This window comes from Xiphias gladius, chromosome 8, assembly GCF_016859285.1.
Source record: "Xiphias gladius isolate SHS-SW01 ecotype Sanya breed wild chromosome 8, ASM1685928v1, whole genome shotgun sequence".
In the NCBI taxonomy this organism is placed as follows: domain Eukaryota; kingdom Metazoa; phylum Chordata; class Actinopteri; order Istiophoriformes; family Xiphiidae; genus Xiphias; species Xiphias gladius.
Genome location: NC_053407.1, coordinates 27,982,107 through 28,003,286, shown reverse-complemented (window position 1 = coordinate 28,003,286; position 21,180 = coordinate 27,982,107). Strand labels below are relative to the sequence as shown.

The 21,180-nt window shown below is 45.0% G+C and overlaps 1 protein-coding gene and 1 long non-coding RNA gene across 10 annotated transcripts; one reads left to right on the top strand and one right to left on the bottom strand.

Annotated features, from left to right (window-relative positions):
• Positions 1 to 1,199: 1,199 nt before the first annotated feature.
• Positions 1,200 to 9,445, bottom strand: LOC120792712. Its single transcript, XR_005707879.1, has 3 exons — positions 9,382 to 9,445; positions 6,620 to 6,682; positions 1,200 to 1,456 (listed from the first exon to the last, which is right to left on the bottom strand). It is a non-coding gene; the product is annotated as an uncharacterized LOC120792712 (long non-coding RNA).
• Positions 8,491 to 19,210, top strand: LOC120792711 (D(4) dopamine receptor-like). 9 transcript variants are annotated; one of them, XM_040131981.1, is made up of 4 exons: positions 8,491 to 8,513; positions 10,795 to 10,907; positions 14,433 to 15,022; positions 18,114 to 19,210. In XM_040131981.1, the coding sequence occupies exons 2-4, from the start codon at positions 10,843 to 10,845 to the stop codon at positions 18,317 to 18,319; spliced, it is 861 nt and encodes a 286-aa protein (XP_039987915.1). In that variant the 5' UTR covers positions 8,491 to 8,513; positions 10,795 to 10,842; the 3' UTR covers positions 18,320 to 19,210. The 9 variants fall into 9 exon arrangements, with proteins under 9 accessions (XP_039987915.1, XP_039987910.1, XP_039987912.1 ...); XM_040131976.1 differs by having other exon boundaries at positions 8,499 to 8,607; XM_040131978.1 differs by lacking the exon at positions 8,491 to 8,513 and adding an exon at positions 8,695 to 8,879.
• The last annotated feature ends 1,970 nt before the right edge of the window (positions 19,211 to 21,180 follow it).

The window sequence follows — 21,180 nt, the reverse complement described above, 5'->3', positions numbered from 1 at the left end:
AACCAAACCAGACGGACCAGAGGACTTCTCAGACATTCGAAACACGAAAGATTATAACCACCAAAGCATATCATAGAAACATTAAGGATCGCAATGCTGCAAAGACTACAAAGTGATTTGATTAACGACCAGTTTGTGGCAGCCCCAGCAGGGACCTGGACTCAGAGTAAACCACAAAGACAATCGATAGCAACGTCAGTATCACTTCTCGCGTCTCGTCAACGCGACGTAGGCGTCGTGCCGCTACCTTTCGAATGATACCAACTTGAATCATCCCGGTTTGTAAAATAAAGCAGAAACACGAGAAGAACCTCATACAAAAGGTTCCCTGAAGTTCAGGGCCTGGGAAGAACCAGGTTACAGGTCGGCGAGTTACCGCTGTGGAAAAAAGTGAGGATGCAGCTGCTTACGGTACATGTACGTGTTGATGGAGAGTCAGAAAAGCATGGGACTAACAGCAATGATCCTCCCTCCTCTTATCTCCTCTCTGCTCCTTCTGCCCTCAGCCACAGGCAGGATGGTCGGGATGGAGGGATGTGAATATGATGAGGAGGAGGATGCTGAAGCATCTGTTGGATCCTGAAGCTAATGGAGGGGCAGCGGTAAAACATGTGAAAGCCGTCAGAAAATATTCCTCTATGTAAAGATAAACAGGGCTGAGCCGCGCTGTGGAAGGAAAACCAGATCTTGTTTTAAAGTAACACAAAGTGTGGAGAAAAAAATGTGGCTCACTGACCCGGTCTCACAACAGAAATGTGCTGGAAAAATCCGCCATTTGTGACAAGTTCATCACATTTTTTTTTATTCATTAAAAAGTAAAAATCGAAGTCAAAATTAGTGTCCTTCTCTGCTGGATCCCATTAGGTAGGACTTTAGATATACTGAGGTCACCAGTCCAAAATCCCCCACCGGCAGAAATAGTTCGGGACTAGCGGCCCACCAAACTCTGTACAATTTTCTGAGGATTTTTAAAAAGCGCGAAACTTCACGATTTTTATTTAGTCGTTCAATTGTTCGGTTACACTCTCTCTAAATAATATGTTCCTACATGGGGATTAAATGTTGAAATAAGCCATTTGGGAGGGGTAAATCCCGATTCCCTTCAAGATCCTTCAATTGAATTTAATGTTTTTGGACAAAAAACTAATCAAATTTAAAGATACTAGATCTAAAAAAACAAAAACAAAAAAATTCCGGATTCAGTTCAAAAAACCTTCAAAATTCCCCAAAATAATGCAGAAGATTTGAGCTCCCATTGTGTCCGTTAATACTTACATAGTTTTCCTCAAATTTGATTTAAAAAAAAGAAAACTCTGCGCTTTGATGGCTCTGTCCTTTTTACACTCTTAAACATGGGCCATAGTCCTTACTAAATCGAACAGGTGTTTGTCAGCAGAGCACCACGCTGAGTTGTAGCTTCGGGCTGATCCCAGGCCAGCCGTTCAGCCACAGGTCACTAATAACAAAACAAATTAAAAAAAAAATACAAAGACAAATATAGATGAGTAAGATACATGGAGCTGCACAACGCTTTGTTATCGCGTATGTATAGCTGTATTCGAAAAGGTGAACTCTGCTGCAACATCTCAGTTTTTGGTCCCTGCTTTTTTAGTTTTGTCACTTGCTTTTGCATTGTTTTTAAAAGTGTAGGCATCTTTACTACCTCACAGAAGAAACTGGATTCGCAGCTGTTTCGTGGCTCCTGAATAAAAATCTGAGTTTTCCGCCATAGCAGAAAATTGGCTCCGTCGATGGATTAAAAACGTGAAAAACATCAGTATTGTCGTCAGAGAAACGAACCACTCCAAAGACTCCGTAAAGCTTGAACAGTGTGTTTCACACGTTAAAGTGCATCCCTGCGCCAAGACGACGATTCAACACACAGTGGACTGAAAACGGACAGCGCCACCTGGAAACAGGTGAGGTCGTGTGACCGAATCGTCCCATTCGATCTCAGCTCGTGTTTCTTCCCGAGAGGCAGCCTGATGTTCGGACGCTCGGTCGGAACATCCGGTGTTTTCCGTCAGGGACCCGGCGCGGCCTCCATCAGTCTCGGGTCTATTTTTAGCCTCCCGGTGGACGACTGGAGCATTCCCACTTTTTTTTGGTGGAATATTTTAGACGCCAGTGCTTGGAACCCCGCTGTTACCACCTGGTTACACCTGAGCAGTGGGTCCTCAGCCAGCTGGCGACACCATAGCAACTGCCTGACAACAACTAATATCATACGCTCGTCTACCTAACTAACAAAAATGCTCAATCCACTAATTAATGGATACATTAGGATTATAATGTGCTATTTTAAAGGTGCTAAATGTAAGTTTTTTGCTATCGCTACATAGCCAACGTTAGCATTAACGGCCGTTTGCTCATCAGTCTCGAGGAAACGGTGCGAGTTCGGCGTCGAGCTTCATTCCTTTACTCGCCGAGGGCCGGAGGGCGGAAAGCAACGCCGGCGTTAATTTTTTTTGCTTCTGTTTTCTGCCGCCTCTTTTCTTCCGCAGGAAGTCAGCGCGCTGACCAACCCGGCCCCGGCCCGTCCCGTCCCGTCACCTTCCAATAGCGAGTCCCCGTAGCGTCCAGGCTGTCCCGAAGGAGCAGCGCCGCCCAGGGGACGTATTCCAACCCCCCTGTCTTGGGAACGTGACGGCGGCCGAGGCTGCCGGCAAGAAACCACGTTTTGCGGCAGAGAAAACTTACACACAGCACCTTTAAGGGGGCTTTAGTGCATTATCTGCGTGTTTTAAATGGGTAAAGAAGAAAAAAAACTCACTTAAATTTAACCTGACAGCATTAACTTTCAGGAATATTCACCTTAACTGAAAAATGAAGGCCCGTTAAGGACGATTTTTATGCTATTTGGCCATTTTAAAATGTACATTTAAAAAAAACTAAAAACATTTTAACCATTTAAAACCTACTTTAACCGGGTAAATAATCCATTAGTCCATGAACAACAAGTAATTCTTTTTGTTTTATGAACACTATGAAACCGTACCTCCTCATCTTTTACCTTAACCTTTACCGTTAATCTACCCACACAATACGTCGTTAATGTAATTAAGTTATTTTAATGGGATTTTAAGAGGATAATTAATGGATAACCCTGCGTATTGTCATGTATTAAGGGGTTTTACGGATTTTTCTGGATGGTTTAATGTTTTTTTTAAAGGTCACACAAAAAAGACCTTAATTTTTTAATCAAAGTAAAGGAATTTATGCATTAATTTCTAGTATTTTAAGGATTTCCTTCCAATAGTGTGGCAAGCAACTGGATATATTTCCTCAGTTATTTTTGCAAAGGTACAATTTTGAGGTACTCGTACTTCACTTGAGTATCTCCACTCTGTACCACTGTTCATTTCGTCCCTACTGCATTTCGGAGGGGTTCTAAACGTCCTCTCCACCCCACCACCATTCATCTGGCAGCTTCAGTTGCCGAACAGACTCGAGGGCCACGGACACAAAATACGATCCACAGATTAAGACGATCAGGTCTCGCGGTGTATTGAGTTGCCCCGGCGGCGTAACGAGCACTTAGGCTCGGCCCCCGCCGCCCTCGCTCGCCCCAGCCGTCACAGGAACGCGTCGGGGATCGTGATCAAATAGGGTGCCAGATCTGATTCTGGAAGTGCCCACCCTGCGCAATGAGCACGCTTACCTGTGGCACTTGAAGCGCATTTTGATGATCGTACTTTTACGCGGCACTTCTGCTCGGAAACGTGACAAGCCCTTAAACTGTGTAGACACGTGATACCTTAACTCATCAATGCATCCATCAAACATACCTTAATTACCTCCCCATTGAATGGGGGGGTTCAGGTGTTCCTGTACAACTACATTGTATGGATATTGTTTATAATGTCCATTCCTCTGCTTGTTCCTCACTGTTAAAGTTGCTGTTATTTTTTGCAGCGGACGCCCCCCCCCTTCTCTCTCTCTCACACACACATACACACACGCGCGCCAACAGACAGACCGAGGGACAGATGGACGGACCGTGTCTCCTGCTGGAGCTCAAGGACTGAAGGAGGACACCGTAAAGCGCAGCCGCTAAGCGGCTTTAATCGGCTAATTTGGCCCCGGTGGCCTTCAGCCGGCCGCAGGTAGCAGCCTCCGCACACCGGAGCTGAACACGGCCGCGGCCCGACGCCCTCAGCCCGCCGCTGTCCGGCCGCAGAGACGCTCCGGACGGTCTGTACTGCACAACACGGGCTTGTGACCGAGGAGACGTGGATTCTCTGCTGATTTGAGGATTTTGATGCGTCTTGGATCAAACTTCGCCTGTTTCCTCTGGAGTTTTTTTTTTTTTTTTGGTCCGGACGGAACTTTATCACCCTCGATTTCATGATTATGAACCGACGCATGTTTTAATGCATGTTTCACTTTGTGAATAAGACCAAATTCCGCCCGCTTCCGTTCTATTTTACGCAGAGTTTTTGCGTAAAGTGCGCGCCGGAGCAGCACGGCGAAGTCCGGTCAAGTCTCGCGTCGAGTCTCCGTGACACCATGACGGGACCACAGTGCGGGGACCAGAGTCCGACCCGGCCTTCATGAGTGCCAGGCGGCGGCGCTGCTGTGGCTCGGACCGGGACGGAGCGGAGGAGCCGCGGCGGAGATGGCGGCCAACCTGAGCGTGGGGGCGGCGGCGGCGGCGGCGCCGGAGGCGGCCGGGGCGTCGGGGCACAACCTGCCGGCCCTGGTGTTCGGGGTGCTGCTGATCGTGGTGATCATAGGCGGGAACCTGCTGGTGTGTCTGAGCGTGTTCACCGAGAAGGCGCTGAAGACCACCACCAACTACTTCATCGTCAGTCTGGCGGTGGCGGATCTGATGCTCGCGGTGCTGGTGCTGCCGCTCTTCGTCTACTCAGAGGTGAGTCCACCCACCAGACCGCGCCAGGTCTGTGGAAGCGTCTCCCCGGGGGACCCCCTAGTGTTCCAGGGGGGGCCCACAGAGCTGTCCGGATGCTGGATTTTGACGTGTTTTTTTTAGGAGCCGAGTCTGTTTATGGAACTTTTCATGGAACAAAAACCCCTTAAAATGACCTTAATTAAACCTTAATCTAAACCAAAGGCCTTAACTGAATTAAGGTGGTAGCCAGAGATCCCTTCATTTGAGAAAGCGAGAACCGACCCCCTTAGAACACATTTATTTAAAAAGCCCTTAATTAACATCTCAAGTATCATTTTAAGGGTACTTGACTTTTCCCTTGATACTTGTACATTGTTTTGAGATATCTGACCAATCCAGGACTAGTAGGAGGCAGATGATGAAACCCTTTACAGCACCCTGATCCCCAGAGCTATTCATGATCACATCCAGTCCCTCACATGCGTGACCTTTCCCCTTAATGAACACCAACATCAGACAGATGTTCGTCTGCCCATCGGCGGCTCGGTCCAGTAATTGGGCCGATGGATCCAGTTCAGCCTGACTGATGATTATGATACTTTTAAAAAAGGATTTTGCGGTCGTCCCAGAAAGTTCACCGTAAATTGAGGAATGAAGGCCCCTCTAAGGTCTGGATTAAGGGACGGCTGTTACGTCGTTTGGTCAGGGGCTTTTACACAGTAAGAAAAAAGTCCTTTAAACCATCCAGGTAAACCATCAAGACCCACTGCATCCCCTTAAAATCCCATTAAAGTGTCTTCATTACACCGCTATCATAGTATGTGGGTAAATTAGTGGAAATTTGAGGTAAGAACATTAAGGCACTCAGTTTCCCAGGGTTCATGAAATGAAAGACTTTGCTGCATCGGCAGGAAACAAACGGGGCTAAAAGTCACACTACTGACTCGTTGCTTAAACCTTGTGACCTTTTGTTCTCGGAGTTCAGGTCAGGTCAGTTCGGTTCAGGTCAGTTCAGGTCCTTAACGTCTTTATATTATAGAAGAAAACATTCACAGAGGAGGAAACGCAGTCATTTACATCGGCTGATTTGCCCATTTGAGCCTCCCCGCTCATACCGGGTCCCTGCGGGACGCTGGGAAGCGACAGCAGCCGGTGGCGGAAAGTAGCTGAGCACATTTACCCGAGCGCTGCACTCAATGTGAGGCGCTTGTGCTCCTCGGCCCTTCGCGCACGCACGGCGTCCTACTTGCACGTCTCCGACAGCTTCGGTCACTTAACACATTAAGATGGCAGGTGATCTGTCGAGTTACGGCTCGAGCACAAAGCCAAACGCACCGAGGGCACAAGCCCCTAACTGAGCATACGCAGACCTCCGCCATTTACAGTAATCTTCCTGGATTTTACATAATTTATGTGAAAGCTTTGGCTCGTTCCAGATACCCTCCTTCTGTTGGTCCCTATGGACCTTTAGTAGTCAACACTTTGTTTTAAGTCCCCCTATTTATAGCATTTATAATCCGTGTATAAACACTTAATGAATTTGTTTATAATAGCAGATGAATGTTAGAAACATTAGTGAACAGCTATATCTGCCTATAACTACTTTATACTCATGAGTGGAGGCTGCTGCATGAACATATAATGAATAGAAATATAGTAAAACACAGTTGTAGTAATATAAAACGTGTCCTCATAGGAGACGTCGGAACTGTTGACAAAAGCTGCACTTTAAAATGTCCTAAAATCATCGGTCAAACGTTTACATACCGATTTAAGGGAAAGCTCTGCCACTTTTGTTTGATTCTGTTTGTCTTACACTGCAAATGATTCCTGAAAATAAAACAGAAGTCAGAAGGAGAAAACATGGTGGTGAATCTACAAATACATAGGAACAAAAGGTACAAATACAGGAGGAAATGGGAGAAGGTTCAGAGCCACACACTGTCAGTTTGTGGTGAAGGGGAAGTCGGTCGTGATCACAGCTGCTGCAGGTTTCACTTTTTAGGGGATTTTCTTTTTTTTTGTGTTGTTCTTTTCCAGTAACGTTTGCTCAGATCGGGGTGTTGGTGGTCCTCTCTTTAAAGCCCAAAGGAGGCTCTGTGACCCGTCGAGGACGTTCGGAGGCCCGTCTCCTCTCACCTTGTTTCACCCGAATTGCACCCACTGCAATCTGCAACCGCAGTCCATTACTGTCAGGAAATGTCACAGCACTGCGCTGTTTCGAATAGGAGCTGTACAGTATAAAGCCCTCCGCTGCTTGGTGGCTCATTTTGCCGGTCCTGCCGTAGTCCCCCATGAACAGTTCAGGAGAATCCGGTCTTCCCAGTATAACCCTGCTGGAAGCCAGTGGTTTAAACATTTTACATTTCAGAGGGACAACCCCTGAAAACTGCAAGGGTCAGAGTCGTGGTGAAAATTGGCTCCTTTCAGTTCTTCCTCCTCTCATTATTCTTCCTCCTATCTGGGATAAAATCACCGATCTATTACATTTTACGCCCATTTTTTTTTTGGTTAATTTTATTTCTTTAATGCTGACTGTGTGTTGTTGATTCATTCTAGTTTGTACGGATTCTGATGGTTTTTCTAGCCCTTAAAACCCCCCCAGATAGCCCGATAAGACCACCTCTCATAATCCGTGGAGTGATCCATCAATTGACGGACATAGATGATGTTGGGTGGCAGCTCCATTAATGCAGAAACTGAGGATGAAGTTTTCGCCTGCTCAGATTAATGGACATATTGAAGGAATTTATGTGTAAGTCATATAATACGTCTTCTGTGTTTTTCACGGGTGTCTCACATCTTTCTTCATTTGTTTCTATATTTTATTTTTTCTATATTTAGATTATTTGTTCCTATTTTATTTCATTGTACCTAATTCATTAATGTATTCATTTAATATATATTTGTGCAATTTAATTCATTTATATTTTATTCTATTTACTGTTATTAGATATTTTTATAATTTTTATAATCTTTTTTCTTAGTCGGGCGTATTTATTTATTCTTATAATTCCTATACATGTCACCTTCTTTTAAATTATTCTAACGTATTTATTTCTAATATATTTTTAGGATTTTTAATCTGTTTATCTTTCATATATTTGTATATTTAATATATGTGTGCATTTTCTTTCTGAACGATTTTTTTTTTTGACGTATTTTAATTTCTAGATTCATCTGTTTATCTTTTGTTTTGTTTTTGTTTTGTTTGTGGGTCTGTTTGTTTGTTTGTTTGTTTTCTTGTGTTTGTTTGTTTGTTTGTTTGCCTCGGCCTCTCTAAACTCCCGCCCGCCGACCCCTCGGGGGGGGGAACGACGTGTTAACGCGAAGCCTTTGTCGGTCAATCCGGTGAACTGCGCCTTTAACGGTCCCCGCCGTGAACTCCAGGTGACCTCCCGGCGAAGCCCCGCCCCCACCCGTGATGTCACCGAGCAGGGGAAAAAAAAAAAAAAACCCCGGGAAGCTCCGACATTAAAATCATTTACTCTGATTTTAAGTTTTTTTAATTTCACTCTCATTCATTCATTCCCGTTTGGTTTTTGTGGGATTTTTTTATTTTTTATTTTATTTTATTTTTTTTTTAAATCTTTTCCGTAGCTCGGCGGATCCCGAACTCTTCTTCCCAGCGAGCGCTGCCGACCGACGGACGCTTGTCCTGGTAAACGTCAGTCGGGTCTTTTGTCTGTCGGGGCTCAGAGAACAACAGCCGCGGTGCATTCCTCCTCGGGTCGGCTCCCTTCAAGGGGCCACAGGTCAGCCGAGGGGCCCCGCAGTCACAGTCGAAATGAGCCCGTGTTTTTTTCATTTTTTCCCCCCCTCCGGTCTCCTTTGTGTCCCTTTACTTCTCCATTCATCCTATTTTTCCCGTCGCCTCCTCCTCACAGCTCGTCTTTGTTCGCTCCGTCGTCCAAACCGTCTCTGCTTCTGTCGTCTCGTCGAACATTTGACCGCAGAAGCTAAATGAATTAAAACAAAACAACTCGGCTCACCCGGGTTTCGGCCTCGGGGTCCCTCACCACAACGCGTCAGTGAACTATCTGACAACTCTACTTTAAGTGTGAAAAAGTAAAGGGTGCTCTTGCAGGAAAATGTCCCCCGTCAGCGTTTTACTGTTATAAATTATACTCATGCAGTAATTATTGGTGGTATATTGGCGGGTAAGCGGTATTTCGGTGCCGTGGCAGGATCGAGGATGAGCTCCCTCTCTTTATTTTATAATAATGCATCACATCGTATGAGCTGATTATATGTTGTCGTTTTTGTGTGTGTGTGTGTGGGATAAATGTGGTGTAAAGTGGTATAATTTAGAAACTCTCGGGTAAAGCACAAGTACCTCAGAAGCGCGGCTGTGCGACCGTGATTCCGCCCATCCGACGAGCTCCACCTGCCCGCCGCGGCCCGTGGGTGGGAGGAGGACGCACTCAGAGCCGGCGCGTCAGTCAAAGGGCCGAAGTGGGAAAAACACTCCAGAACAAGTCAAACGTCCTCGAGGGCTGTGCCCAAGCGCAGTCTTGCACGTGCGTTACCTGAGTACGTTCGCTTTCCGCCCGTCGACGCTTCCACACTCCGCCAGGTGCCGGCGGGGGAACGCCGCACTTTTTTTTTTTTCTTTACCGCGCCACGTGCACCTGACCAGCTGTGGCCGCCGAGTCGCTTCGCAGATTTAAGACCTCGAGCGCCTCGAGTTACCATCAGTCCGTCAAATGTGTCGCCTTCCGAAAAGACCGCGGCGCCGCACTGCGCGAGAAATGCTCAAAAGGTTAGCGACACCTCGACCAGCGACACCGTTCACGTGTCAGTAGATCGATAACATTGATCCAGTGATGCGGTGTGAATTCAGCATCACGGGCACGTTTACCTACATCGTGCGTTGTTGCCACTTTCGCTCGAGCGAATGAAGCTCGGCGCCAGGACAACAGTTCCGAGGCACCTGTAGTTTTACGTGAGCGTTTCCGCATTCCGCTTCTCTGTGCTCCGGGGACCCCCCCCCTGGGGGCTGGGAAACCGCGACGGCCGACCGCGTGTAGACCGGCTCCACCTCGAGCGGAGGGCGGGCTCGGGTCCTCGACTTGAGTAAAAGTATCAATACCGTGATGTTTAAAAAAAACAAAACAAAAACAAAACTCTGTTACAGGTAAAAGTCCTGCACTCAAAATCCTACTTAAAGCACTTATGCACAGAACTATTATCAGCAAAATGTACTTTATGTGTCAAAAGTAAAAGTACACGTTCTGCAGTAAAATGTCCTGCGACTGTTTTGTTGTTCTGTCTGACTTTATTAGATGATTAATCCTGAGCCATCGGCGCTTCAGCAGCATTTTACTGTTGTAGCTGCTCGAGGTGGAGCTGGTTTGAACTACTTTCAGTCCAGTGGTGTCAAATCCAGGGTTCAGCTCCCCACCCCCCCCAAAAGGGTCGCCGGATAAATCTGAGGAGTCGAGAGATGATTCATGGGAAAGGGAAAAAGAGAAAAGAAAGTTCTGCTGTGCAAGTCTCTCAAATTTTTATAACTTTGGGGTTTTTTTTTTCGTGAAATATTTGATCATTTTACCTCTGTGGGTCTCAAGTTCAGAGGTGAAATGTCTCTTCGATGGAGCTGTTAACTCACAGACGTCGGTCAACTGAGAAGTTGGGGAACCACCGGTTTAATCCTGCGTTGTATTTGATAAACCTGTCATACAATTTGTGTGTAAAAGTAACTACACCTGTCAGATAAATGCAATGGAGTTAAAAAGTTCCGTAATTTCCACCCACAGTGGAGCGGAAGCACAAAGTAGCGGAAAATGAAAATACTTCAGTGCAAAGTGCCTCAAAAAGTTACTCAAGTACAGTACTTGAGTAAGTTAGCAGCATGTTTGACCGTACTGAGCATCTCTCTCTCTCTCTGTGTGTGTGTGTGTGTGTGTGTGTGTGTGTGTGTGTGTGTGTGTGTGTTTCAGTTTCAGGACGGCGTGTGGACCCTCAGCACCACCATCTGTGACGGTCTGATGACCATGGACGTGATGCTGTGCACGGCCTCCATCTTCAACCTCTGCGCCATCAGCATCGACAGGTCAGTGCTCGACAGACGAGACCCCGCTGCCAAGAGCAAACAGTAGGACGGGTCCGTGTGGGAATAGGATTCGAATGGCGACGTACTGCGAGTGGCGCGAGCGTGAACTGCCCTGAGGATTTAGCCGCTGTCAAAACCTCTTTCAGACCTGCGTCTGTACATGTGGCGACAATTTAACGTAAACATTTCCATTAACATTTCTGTGTTCAAGCGAAAATTTTGTCCTAAAAGCGGCGCCACAGGAAACGTCAGAATCCCTACTGTTCATCCTCTGGGGAGCACGATTGCGAAGTTAATTTTAAAGTAAATCCATACTGTATTTGTTGATATATACACTCAGTTGTCAGTTTATTAGGTACACCTAGCTTAAACTAATAGAGCCTAACACGGCGGTCCTGCAATAAATCCTCCCTTCATGAAGGTCATGATGTCCGGCTTTTGTTGAAGCTGCCGCAGAGAGGTGTCGACTCGACCTTGTGATCATTTCGGAGGATGTGGTTCGTGCTGCTGTGGAACTGCGCTGCATAATAGGGGGAGGCGGTGCTGAGATTTCGTCCACCCGATTCATACCAACGAGGGGGAGGGCTGAGTCATGGGGCGAAGCGGAAGGAGCAGGAAAGTAGCGGGAATTCCCCACAGACAGGGAAGTGGGAGGGAAAAGATCTTCCTTATTGAACTTTCACCAAATCTTCATTTGGGACGAATGAATGTCTGTACCAAATTTTGTGCCAATTGACCGAGTAGACGTCGCGATATTTCACAGGACGAGTGAACATTTTGACCTGCTGGTGGCAGTCAGAGGATCCCCAAGGTCATTAGGATTCAGCCTCTGTGAAACATGGATGTCCGTACCAAATTTCGTGAAAATCCACCTGTTGACTGTGTAGATATTTCAGTCGGAGCCAAAGTGCCGGGCCAACAGACAGGCCGCCGCTGCCGCCACTTCGTGGCGAGACGATACAGATAATTTGGCTGCAGCTCTGCAGTCAAACAATCCCTGAAACTCCTGCAGGAACATCAAGAGGAAACTGTGTGCAGTTTATTAAAAGGAAGGGGGCAAAGTTCAGCCGTAACTCACAGACTCCGTGTCAAAGCCAGAGCTTTAATCGGCCTCAGGTCAGGGTCGTCCAGGAACAACCGGCTGATTACTCAAACCAGAACCCTGAGCAGTCTGTCAGGAACACTGAGGACGCCTCGCTGAGGGTTTTCAAATCTCCACACGAAGGTCGTCAGGGTCGGTCAGTCACGCCACGGTTCGCTCTGATGTGGAAATATGACAATGACCTTTTGTCTGTATCCTGTAAAAAGCCCCAAAAGAAGAAAACTCAGAGCAGACAGAACAATTTAAAGCCCCACGTGACGGATGTGTCTGCAGTGATGAATTTCCAGCTTCACTCTGCACTCGTTAGTGTGACTCAATGAGATTATCTGAATCCTCGGCCGATGTTGAAGGATGAAACTCTGGGCTGAAAACCCGGGCAGCCCCTCAAATCTGATGTCCCAACCCCAGAAAATATGATTACATCGGAGACTGATGGAGGCAGCGGAGCTAACGTGGACTGATGGTGATGATCCGAAGCTTTTTGAAGCAGTTAGAGGTTTAACCGGATGACAGAGTCTGAATAATTCAACGGACTGAGCAGGGAACGGATCCCGAAGGTCTGCACAGAGTCGGCATGCTGCTGGTGTCCACAGGCCTGCGGGGGGGAAATCTTCTGGTCTCTCTGCAGGTTTGATGGTTTTAAACAGCAAACCGACCGACGACCCGGTCTCATTCATAGACGGATTATTGAACAGGACCAGTGGCCCGTGGGGTCAAGGGGGCCCCTGAACCAGAGCCTATGAATGAAGTGACTGTTCGGAGAGTTCCGTCAGGATTAGTGACTTATTAACAACGTAGGTATAGCCAGCAACTGATTAGCTTAGCTTAGCATAAAGACTGAGAGCAGGGGGGGGGTAACAGCCAGCGTGGCTCCGTCCAAAGGTAACAAAAAATCCCCCCAGCGGGAGCTCTAGAGCTCACTAATTAACGTTTGTTTAATCAATACAAAAACTGAAGCTTAAAAAACGACAACTCGCCCTTTTACAGGGGTTACATGCCGGACTAGTTCTGGTCTGGGACCAGTGATTTCCTGGACTTCCGAGAAAGACGAGCCACTGCACATATGTCAGGCAGGAAAAATGTAAACGTGAAACTCAACTCAGACCTTTGCGACGGCAGACATTTCGGCCTGTCAATCACAAGCGTCAGTAATAACATTATTAAATGCTGCATCGCAATCATTGCCAGTACCATGGATCCTTAATTTTATTTGCTCCAACTGTGATTTTTTTTTTTTTTTTTAACGGCTGCGACAGGTCAAAGTGTCTGCTGTTAAAATTTGTCCGTGAGTTCTGTGAATTGTCTGTCGGGATTCAGGTAAGGAGGATTTATTCAGACAGAAAAACAACCTTCTGCTCAGTCTGGTTACGTCTGCTTTGATTGCCATGTATTTTATTTCATGATTTTTAATCTGTTAAATATCCTACTTCCTTCCTTCTTTTTTTTTTTAAATGGATGACAAACATGAGAATTTACCATTTATTTAAGAAAGATTGGAGTCAAATGTCAAAAATATGTTAAACATGACTTAAAAGTAATCACAGTAAATGTTCCCTCTGTGCACAGGTAAGATGTGGAATACTGCCTCTACGCGTTGAAACTATAAGGCGCAGACGTGTGGAGGAAGAATCTTTGAATACTGTGAAGAGAACGTGGCGGAAAATGAAATTCATTTCAGTATCTATTGTCCTTTATATCACGATTTATGACAAATATTGTTTTAAAAAAAAAAAAGTTCACGCTCCAGATCAGGAATTGACTAGAAATGAGGAAGGAGTTTATATTGAATACCTTTTCGATACAGTTTTTGCATTTTCTGAACATATTTCTGAAGCACTAAACAGGAGGAGCAGAAAAATAAACTTTCCAACTAGATAAAAACCTCATACCCAATTTATATGGATTACAGACTATTTTTTTATGAACTGGATCACACATACAGTGTCCAATATTAACGGACGTTGTGTGTGGGGAAACAGTTAATATAATAATTTACAGTATAAATTGTTTCTCAAAAGAGCAATGGTCTGAAGGTGGTGGTGGGGGGGGGGCAGTTACTGAACAAGCATGATAATCCCTAAATCATCATGACTGTACTAATGTGACAGACATAGATGAAAATCATGAAGTAAACCTGAATCATTTTGTTGCTTTTTTCCTCTTATTTTATACCTTTTTGTTGCAATAACAACTATCTAATTTATTGGGCAATACCTTTTATACTGCACTGTTTGCACCGTTACTGTTTACCTGCGTCGTCCAAGTGCCTTTAGCGGACGGCACCTCTTCGTATTCACCTTGTTTTATTTATCTTTTTATCTTGCTTTCTATCGCTGCTGGTCTCAGAGAATTGCCAAACATAATTCTGTTGCATGCCTACAAAAGACAGCAGCAGATTGTAAAGTTTCTCTCACCTGTTGCAGGTTCATCGCCGTGTCGATCCCTCTCAACTACAACAGGAAGCACGTGGACCTGCGGCAGTCGGTGCTGCTGTCGGCCACCTGGATTCTGGCCATGGCCGTGGCCTCGCCCGTCATGTTCGGCATCAACAACGTGCCTGGTCGTGACCCCAGCGAGTGTAAACTGGAAAACGACGACTATGTTCTCTACTCGTCCGTGTGCTCCTTCTTCATCCCCTGTCCCATCATGCTGCTGCTGTACTGTGGCATGTTTCGTGGCCTGCGGCGCTGGGAGGAGGCGCGTAAAGCCAAGCTGAGGAACAGCATCCAGGACTGTCGCAAGCTGCAGAAGGCCGCCGCCTCGCTGCCGCCGCTGGCGTCGCTGCCGCCGCCACTGCCTCCCATCATAGAGCGGGAACTGATTGATAATCCGAATGAACCGTCCGCCTTCCCATCCGTGGACCGGCCCTTCCACTCATCGGAGTGCAAGGACGGCCCCGTGCCAACGGTGAGCTTCGCAGAGATCAGGTTCAACCCCGACCCTCGCAGGAGGAAGAGGGCCAAGATCAACAGCCGGGAGAGGAAGGCCATGAAGGTGCTTCCCGTCGTCGTGGGTGAGTTCGCTTCCGGTTCGGCAATAGAAACAGTCTTAAAGGGTCGAAAGTCCAGCAACACTTGTTGTATTAAAAACTTTGTTGTGAGACCTACGCGTTCTGGCTTGTGCCCCAGAACTCTGGGGTGCCTCCAGATCTCCAGGTTTATGTGTCAGCTGGTTTTTAACTCTACTAAATCAGTCCAGACATTGAAGCTCGCAGAAAAAACTCAACTTAGGCAGAAAGTATGAGAATCTGCTGCCGGCAGCCGGCGATGTGAAGGGGTTAGAACTCCTGCAACACCGGGAGCACAAAGAGCTTTACATTGAGCAGTGTTGGGCGAGTCATTTGAACACATCAGTCATCACATCAGCGCATCACGCCTTCTGTGATTAACAGGAGCGAAAACAAAACAGAGAAAGTGTGGTCCCACTGACCGCACGAAGTCTCGTCCTCCAGGGGAAGAGGATTCCTGAGTATAGGCTCACCAGTGGCTAGGCAGCAGCTAAGAAGGCACGACATACAGTATAAATAAGACTGGAGACGCTAGTCACCTGAAGCTGGGCACACGCTCTAAGATTCTAATAATCTTGTATGTGGCGTTTACTCACACTACACATTTTAATCGGCCTTCAGTCACACTGTATGAATCATGCCATTGGTCACAACGTGGACCTCACAGTGCAGGTAAACACTGAAAACCAATTCCAGTTACGTTTAATCAAACAAGACAGCAGAGTCCTCAACAAGGTTGACAAAAAGAGAAAGGCAGCATTTACATTGAGCAATTCTACTTTGAACAAGAAGTAAGAAGGAAAAAAAAATCCCTACAGCAGCTCAAACACGTTTGGAGCAAACATTAATGCACGTGTTAGTTCACAAACATTTAAATGAGTTACTTTATAGTCACGATAGCTTTAGGAAAAACTTATATTCCCCCATCCACACAAGACACTTGTCTGTATGAATACTGATCTAATGGGTGACTGCAGGTACCTGAGCCCCTCACCTCTACATCTGATGTCTGTTGAGAGGCACTAACACATCAGTTAGAAAAGGTGGGCCTATTAATAGCACCCATTGTTGGTCCTAATGCGAAGAAGTGCTTTCCTTTAGCACGCAGCAGCAAATCCTTTAGGTCCTTAATCTGAAATCCAATTATTACGTAAGGCGTGGTCAGAGATGATTCTCAGTGTGCAGATAATTCCCGTGATTCTCTGCCTCATTACGTCACCTGGCAGTTCAGGAAGCGGCCTAATAGTAGGGCTCAACAATATAAAGAAAATAACTTTTTTTTGACCACAAAACATTTTGTATAAATTAAACTCCAGTCCTGTATTGGTGGTCTACATCGCATTGAAAAGGTAAAAACATTCCACCTGAATAGAATAAGATAAAATATTCCTGTTGCTCTCAGGTTTTCTTCAGTCTGGTTTTCTACAGTTGTCTTTAAAAAATGTAAATGGAAAATTCTGACAGCTCTGTCCACCTGCTATCTGTTATTTACAATCAACTACCACTGAGATAGGCGAGATAGGTAGGTTGGTAGATTTGAAGGTAGGTAGGTAGTTTGGGAGTTGTATACATAGGTGGGTAAATAGGTGCAAAGATAGCATATTGTTAGATTAGTAAGTAAAATTAGGAGGGTAGGTTGGAAAGCACAGTAGATCGATTGGTAGTTTGGTTAGTGAGTAAGTTGGTAGGTAGGTGAAGCTCTGCCTCATTAGTTCATCTGACTCAGCGGCAAGTAGGTAGGTACAGGTTTGCAGGAAGGAGAGTTGGTAGCTTGTACCTAGAGAGGTAGGTAGATAGATGAGTTTGTGAAGTATGTAAGTAATTTGGTAGATTAGTAGCTGAAGCTCTGCTTGATCAATACATCTAATTATTCAGGTGGGAACCAGAGAGTAAGGCTGAACGGTCAGCTGGTAGATTTGTAGAAGGTTCTAAGATGGTAGGTAAATTGGTAAGTAAAGGGTAAATTGGTGGGTAGATAGTTTGGTAAATTAGGCTTGTAGGTCAGAGGGTAGCAAGTAATGTTGGTAAATTGTTACGTAATATGGTGGGTTGGTAGATAGGTAGGTAAACTCGTAATTAAATGGTAAGATGCTAGATTGGTTGGTAGGTTTTTAGGTTGGTAAGCGTGTGTAGGCACGTTGGTGTACATTAGTCAATACGTTGGTAGATATTGTAGGTAGATTTGTGGGATGGCAGGTACGTAGGTAGGTAAATTGCAAGGTAAATGGTACGTTAGTAGACTGGTAGGTAGGTTTGTGGGTACCTTGGCAAGCATACATACAGTAGGTAGGTCATTTGGTAGGAAGATAGGATGGTACTTACCTATTTAAATTGGTAGGTAAGTGGGTAGTTTGGTTGGTAAGTTGGTAGAGAGATAGGTAGTTGAAGCTATGCCTCATTAGCTCAGTTAGCAGCAAGGTTGGTAGATCAGTAGGTAGATTGGTAATTAGGTTGGTAGACTGGTAACCAGGTAGGTAAATTGGTAGATAGACAGGTAGGTCAGCTGGTAGTTTGGTAAGTAAGTAAATTGGTGGGTAGGTTTGTGAAGCTTTGCTTTATTAGCTAATGTAACTATTTGGTGGCAACCTGTGAGTAACAGTCAGCTGGCAGATTGGTAGGCAGGTATGTAAATAGGTTGGTAGGTAGATAGGTAGGGACATTTGATGGTAGATGGGTTGATAAGTTGGTAGGGATGTAGGTTGGTCGATTTTGGGGACATTGGTAATTAAGCGTTGATGAAAATTGCGCTTTTTCGAATCACAATTTCGATATAAAAATGGTAAATCGTTCAGCCCAACCTAAGAGGAAGGTTTTGTGTGATTCATCTGGTCCAGAAACAGATTACATAAAGATTTAGTGTGAAACGTCTCAGAAATTTCCAGGTCGATAATTTTCTGCTTCCAGTGCTAAGCTAGGCTAAACATGTGCTAAACCTATATCTGTACTTGATGTATGGAGATTAAACTAACACCCTGAAACATCTTTCTTTGGGGAAGAAGAGGTTTATCTAAATGCTATTCAAACCCAAGTGAGGGTGTTGGTGTTTCAGTCCTACTGTAGACAAACTTCTGATCTTGTTCTTCTTCTCATCCTGCAGGTGCCTTCCTGTTCTGCTGGACTCCGTTCTTTGTCCTGCACACGATGCGAGCTCGCTGTCAGGACTGCCACGTCCCGCCGGCCCTGATGAGCGTGGTGACGTGGCTTGGCTACGTCAACAGCGCTCTAAACCCCGTCATCTACACTGTCTTCAACACCGAGTTCAGGAACTTCTTCAAAAAGTTTCTGCACCGCTGCTGCCCCTAGAACTGCACTGCTGCTGCCGCCGCACGAACGATTTTGAAACGCGAAACGACCTCTAGAGACGCTATTGACTGTGGATTTAGTCTGTGTATGTTTCCATTCTTTCCTTCCTCTGTGAGGTTTTTATTTTTCTACATGTAACGACAGCAAAGTTTGTTTGAGCTTCATGTTTCCAGTGAAGAAGCTTCAGTCTGAGGAACAAACTGTTCGGTGGATCAGCAGCACATCTACGTCACATAACAGACAAGAACTGATTTTATATTTGGAAATTCATCTTTTCAGAATAAAAGTTTTCAGTAAAATGCAGGTTGTATGTTTGCGGTGCAGTGACGACCACGTGGTCGGGAGTGTATTTACAAACTATCTAATCTTACCACTAGGATTCCTCCAAAATGGCACGAAAAGCTCCTAAATAAGAGTAATTCACAAAGCTACTGAGAGCAAATCTGAGTTAAAAAAAAAGAAATCCTGAGTTAAGAGAAGGCGCGGGGTTGACCCCGCTGATATGGTTGACATGTTTCATGAATGAACTACTCACTATGTCGACACTGCTTGGTGTTTTGACAGCTGACGTGTCTGTGTCAGCGAATATAAATTATTCATAAACACACAGGAGCAAGAGGGCCACACTAAATCACATGAATAAATAGAAAGATTTCATCAAGAGATCATTGACTTTCTATGAACTGTGTCACAAATTTCATTCATGAAACAAAGTAAAATCTTGATTTGTCAACTATAGTAGCATGAAAAACATTTGGGCACCTCTTGTCAAAATTTCTGTTACTTTGAAATAGTTAATTGATTACAGGAGGAACTGATTTCCAAAATGCATAAAGCTTAAGACGAAACATTCTTTTCAACATTTTAAGTAAGATTAGTGTATTATTTTTCTTTTGTACAATTTTAGAGTGAAAAAAAGAAAAGGAGCACCCCACTAAAGTTTGGGCACCCCAAGAGATTTGAGTTCTCAGAGAACTGCTACCAAGGTCTCGGACCTTAATCAGCTTGTTAGGGCTATGGCTAGTTCAAAGTCATCGTTAGGAAAGGCCAAGCGATGCAAACTTCAAAGAAATTTGCATCACTGCACAAATATGACCTTCATGGATGAGTCATCAGGAGAAAACCTTGCGTCACACACCACAAAAAAAAAAATCTGAAGTTTGCAAAGGAGCAACTAAACAAGACTTGCATTTTGGAAACAAGTCCCGTGGACTGATGAAGTTAAAATAGAACTTTTCGAAAACAGTGAGCATTGGTATGTTTGGAGAAAAAAGGGATGCAGAGTTTCATGAAAACAACACCTCTCCAACTGGGGGTGGATCCAACAATCATGCTTTGGGCTTGTGTTGCAGCCAGTGGCATGGGGAACATTTCACTGGCAGAGGGAAGAATGGATTCAATTAAATACCAGCAAACTCTGGGAGCAAACATCACACTGTCTGTAAAAAAAGCTGAAGATGACAAGATTGTGGTTTCTACAACAGGATAATGATCCTAGACCCCCCCCATCAAAGTCCACACTGTACTACCTCAAGAGTCGCAAGCTGAAGGTTTCGCCATGGCCCTCACAGTCCTCCGACCCAAACGTCTTCTTCAAAACCCGTTGATAGACCTCAAAAGAGAAGTGCATGCAGGACGGCTCAAGAATCTCACAGAACTAAAAGCCTTTTGCGAGGAAGAATGGGCGAAAATCCCCCAAACAAGAACTCAAAGACACTTAGCTGCTACAAAAACTGTTTACAAGATGTGATACTCGCCAAAGGGGGTTTTACTGAGTGTTGACCATGCAGGATGCCCAAACTTTTGTTTCGGCCTTTTTTTTTTTGTTATTTTAAACCTGTAAAAGATGGAAATAAAAAAGTAATCTTGCTTAAAATATTATGGAAATGTTTCATCTTTGACTTCTTGCCTTCTGTAAAAATCAGTTCACCTTTGTCTTGCCTGACTATTTATAGTAACAGAAATGTCGACCAGGGGCGCCCAAGCTTTTTCATGCCACTGTATGTTGTACCTGGCATCAAATACCATCAGCATGTGATATTTTTTAGAGTTTACAACAAACGAACATACTTTGATGTGATAATTCTCCATATAACAGCGATTATACTGGAAAATCCAGACAACGGCCATGAAATCGGCTTAATTTGTATCTATCATCCGCAGTGTTAGTGGATCGTGTCAACACCTTGGTGGTGACGACTGAAAATTATTATGGCCGCTGCTATAACTATGGTGTTTGTCTATTTCTATAAAACACTGACGGGTTGAGGCACATTACCTGCAGCACACCACTGCCTCTGAGCAGGGATTGGTGTCTCAGGGGTCCTCTGGCCTGCCTCTAACTTCTCTCAGACTTAGGAGCTACTATTGATACTAAAAAAAAAAAAAAAAAATTCAAAATCAAAAACAAAGTTAGTTAATGGAACATGCTAAATGTACCAGTGCTGCAACATGTGGGGCACAGTCATAAAAGAGTTAGCAGAAGACTCTCCGTAAATTTTGTAGCATAAGCCACCGAGAGCCACTGGAGAGTGTTTTAAATTGAACAATGGTGTGTTTCACTGCTTATGAACTCACTTTGAGGAAGAAAAGAATTGTTATTCCCCCCCCTCCAAGTCACATAATTGAACACACGCCTTTATATGAGTTTCTCTTCTCCTAACTCAGCCAAGGAAGCGTTTAGCGCGTAGATGCTTTGTGAAGAAGAACCCCGGTTTTCTCTCTCAGAGTTTCGGAAAGGTCTGTTCTGGGTCAAAGCAACCAAATGATCGATTGGGTGGAAAAAGTGCTTAGAGGCCCTAATTGCGCACTCACTATGGACCTATGATACAACCTATACTAGTACCAGACCAGCAGTCATC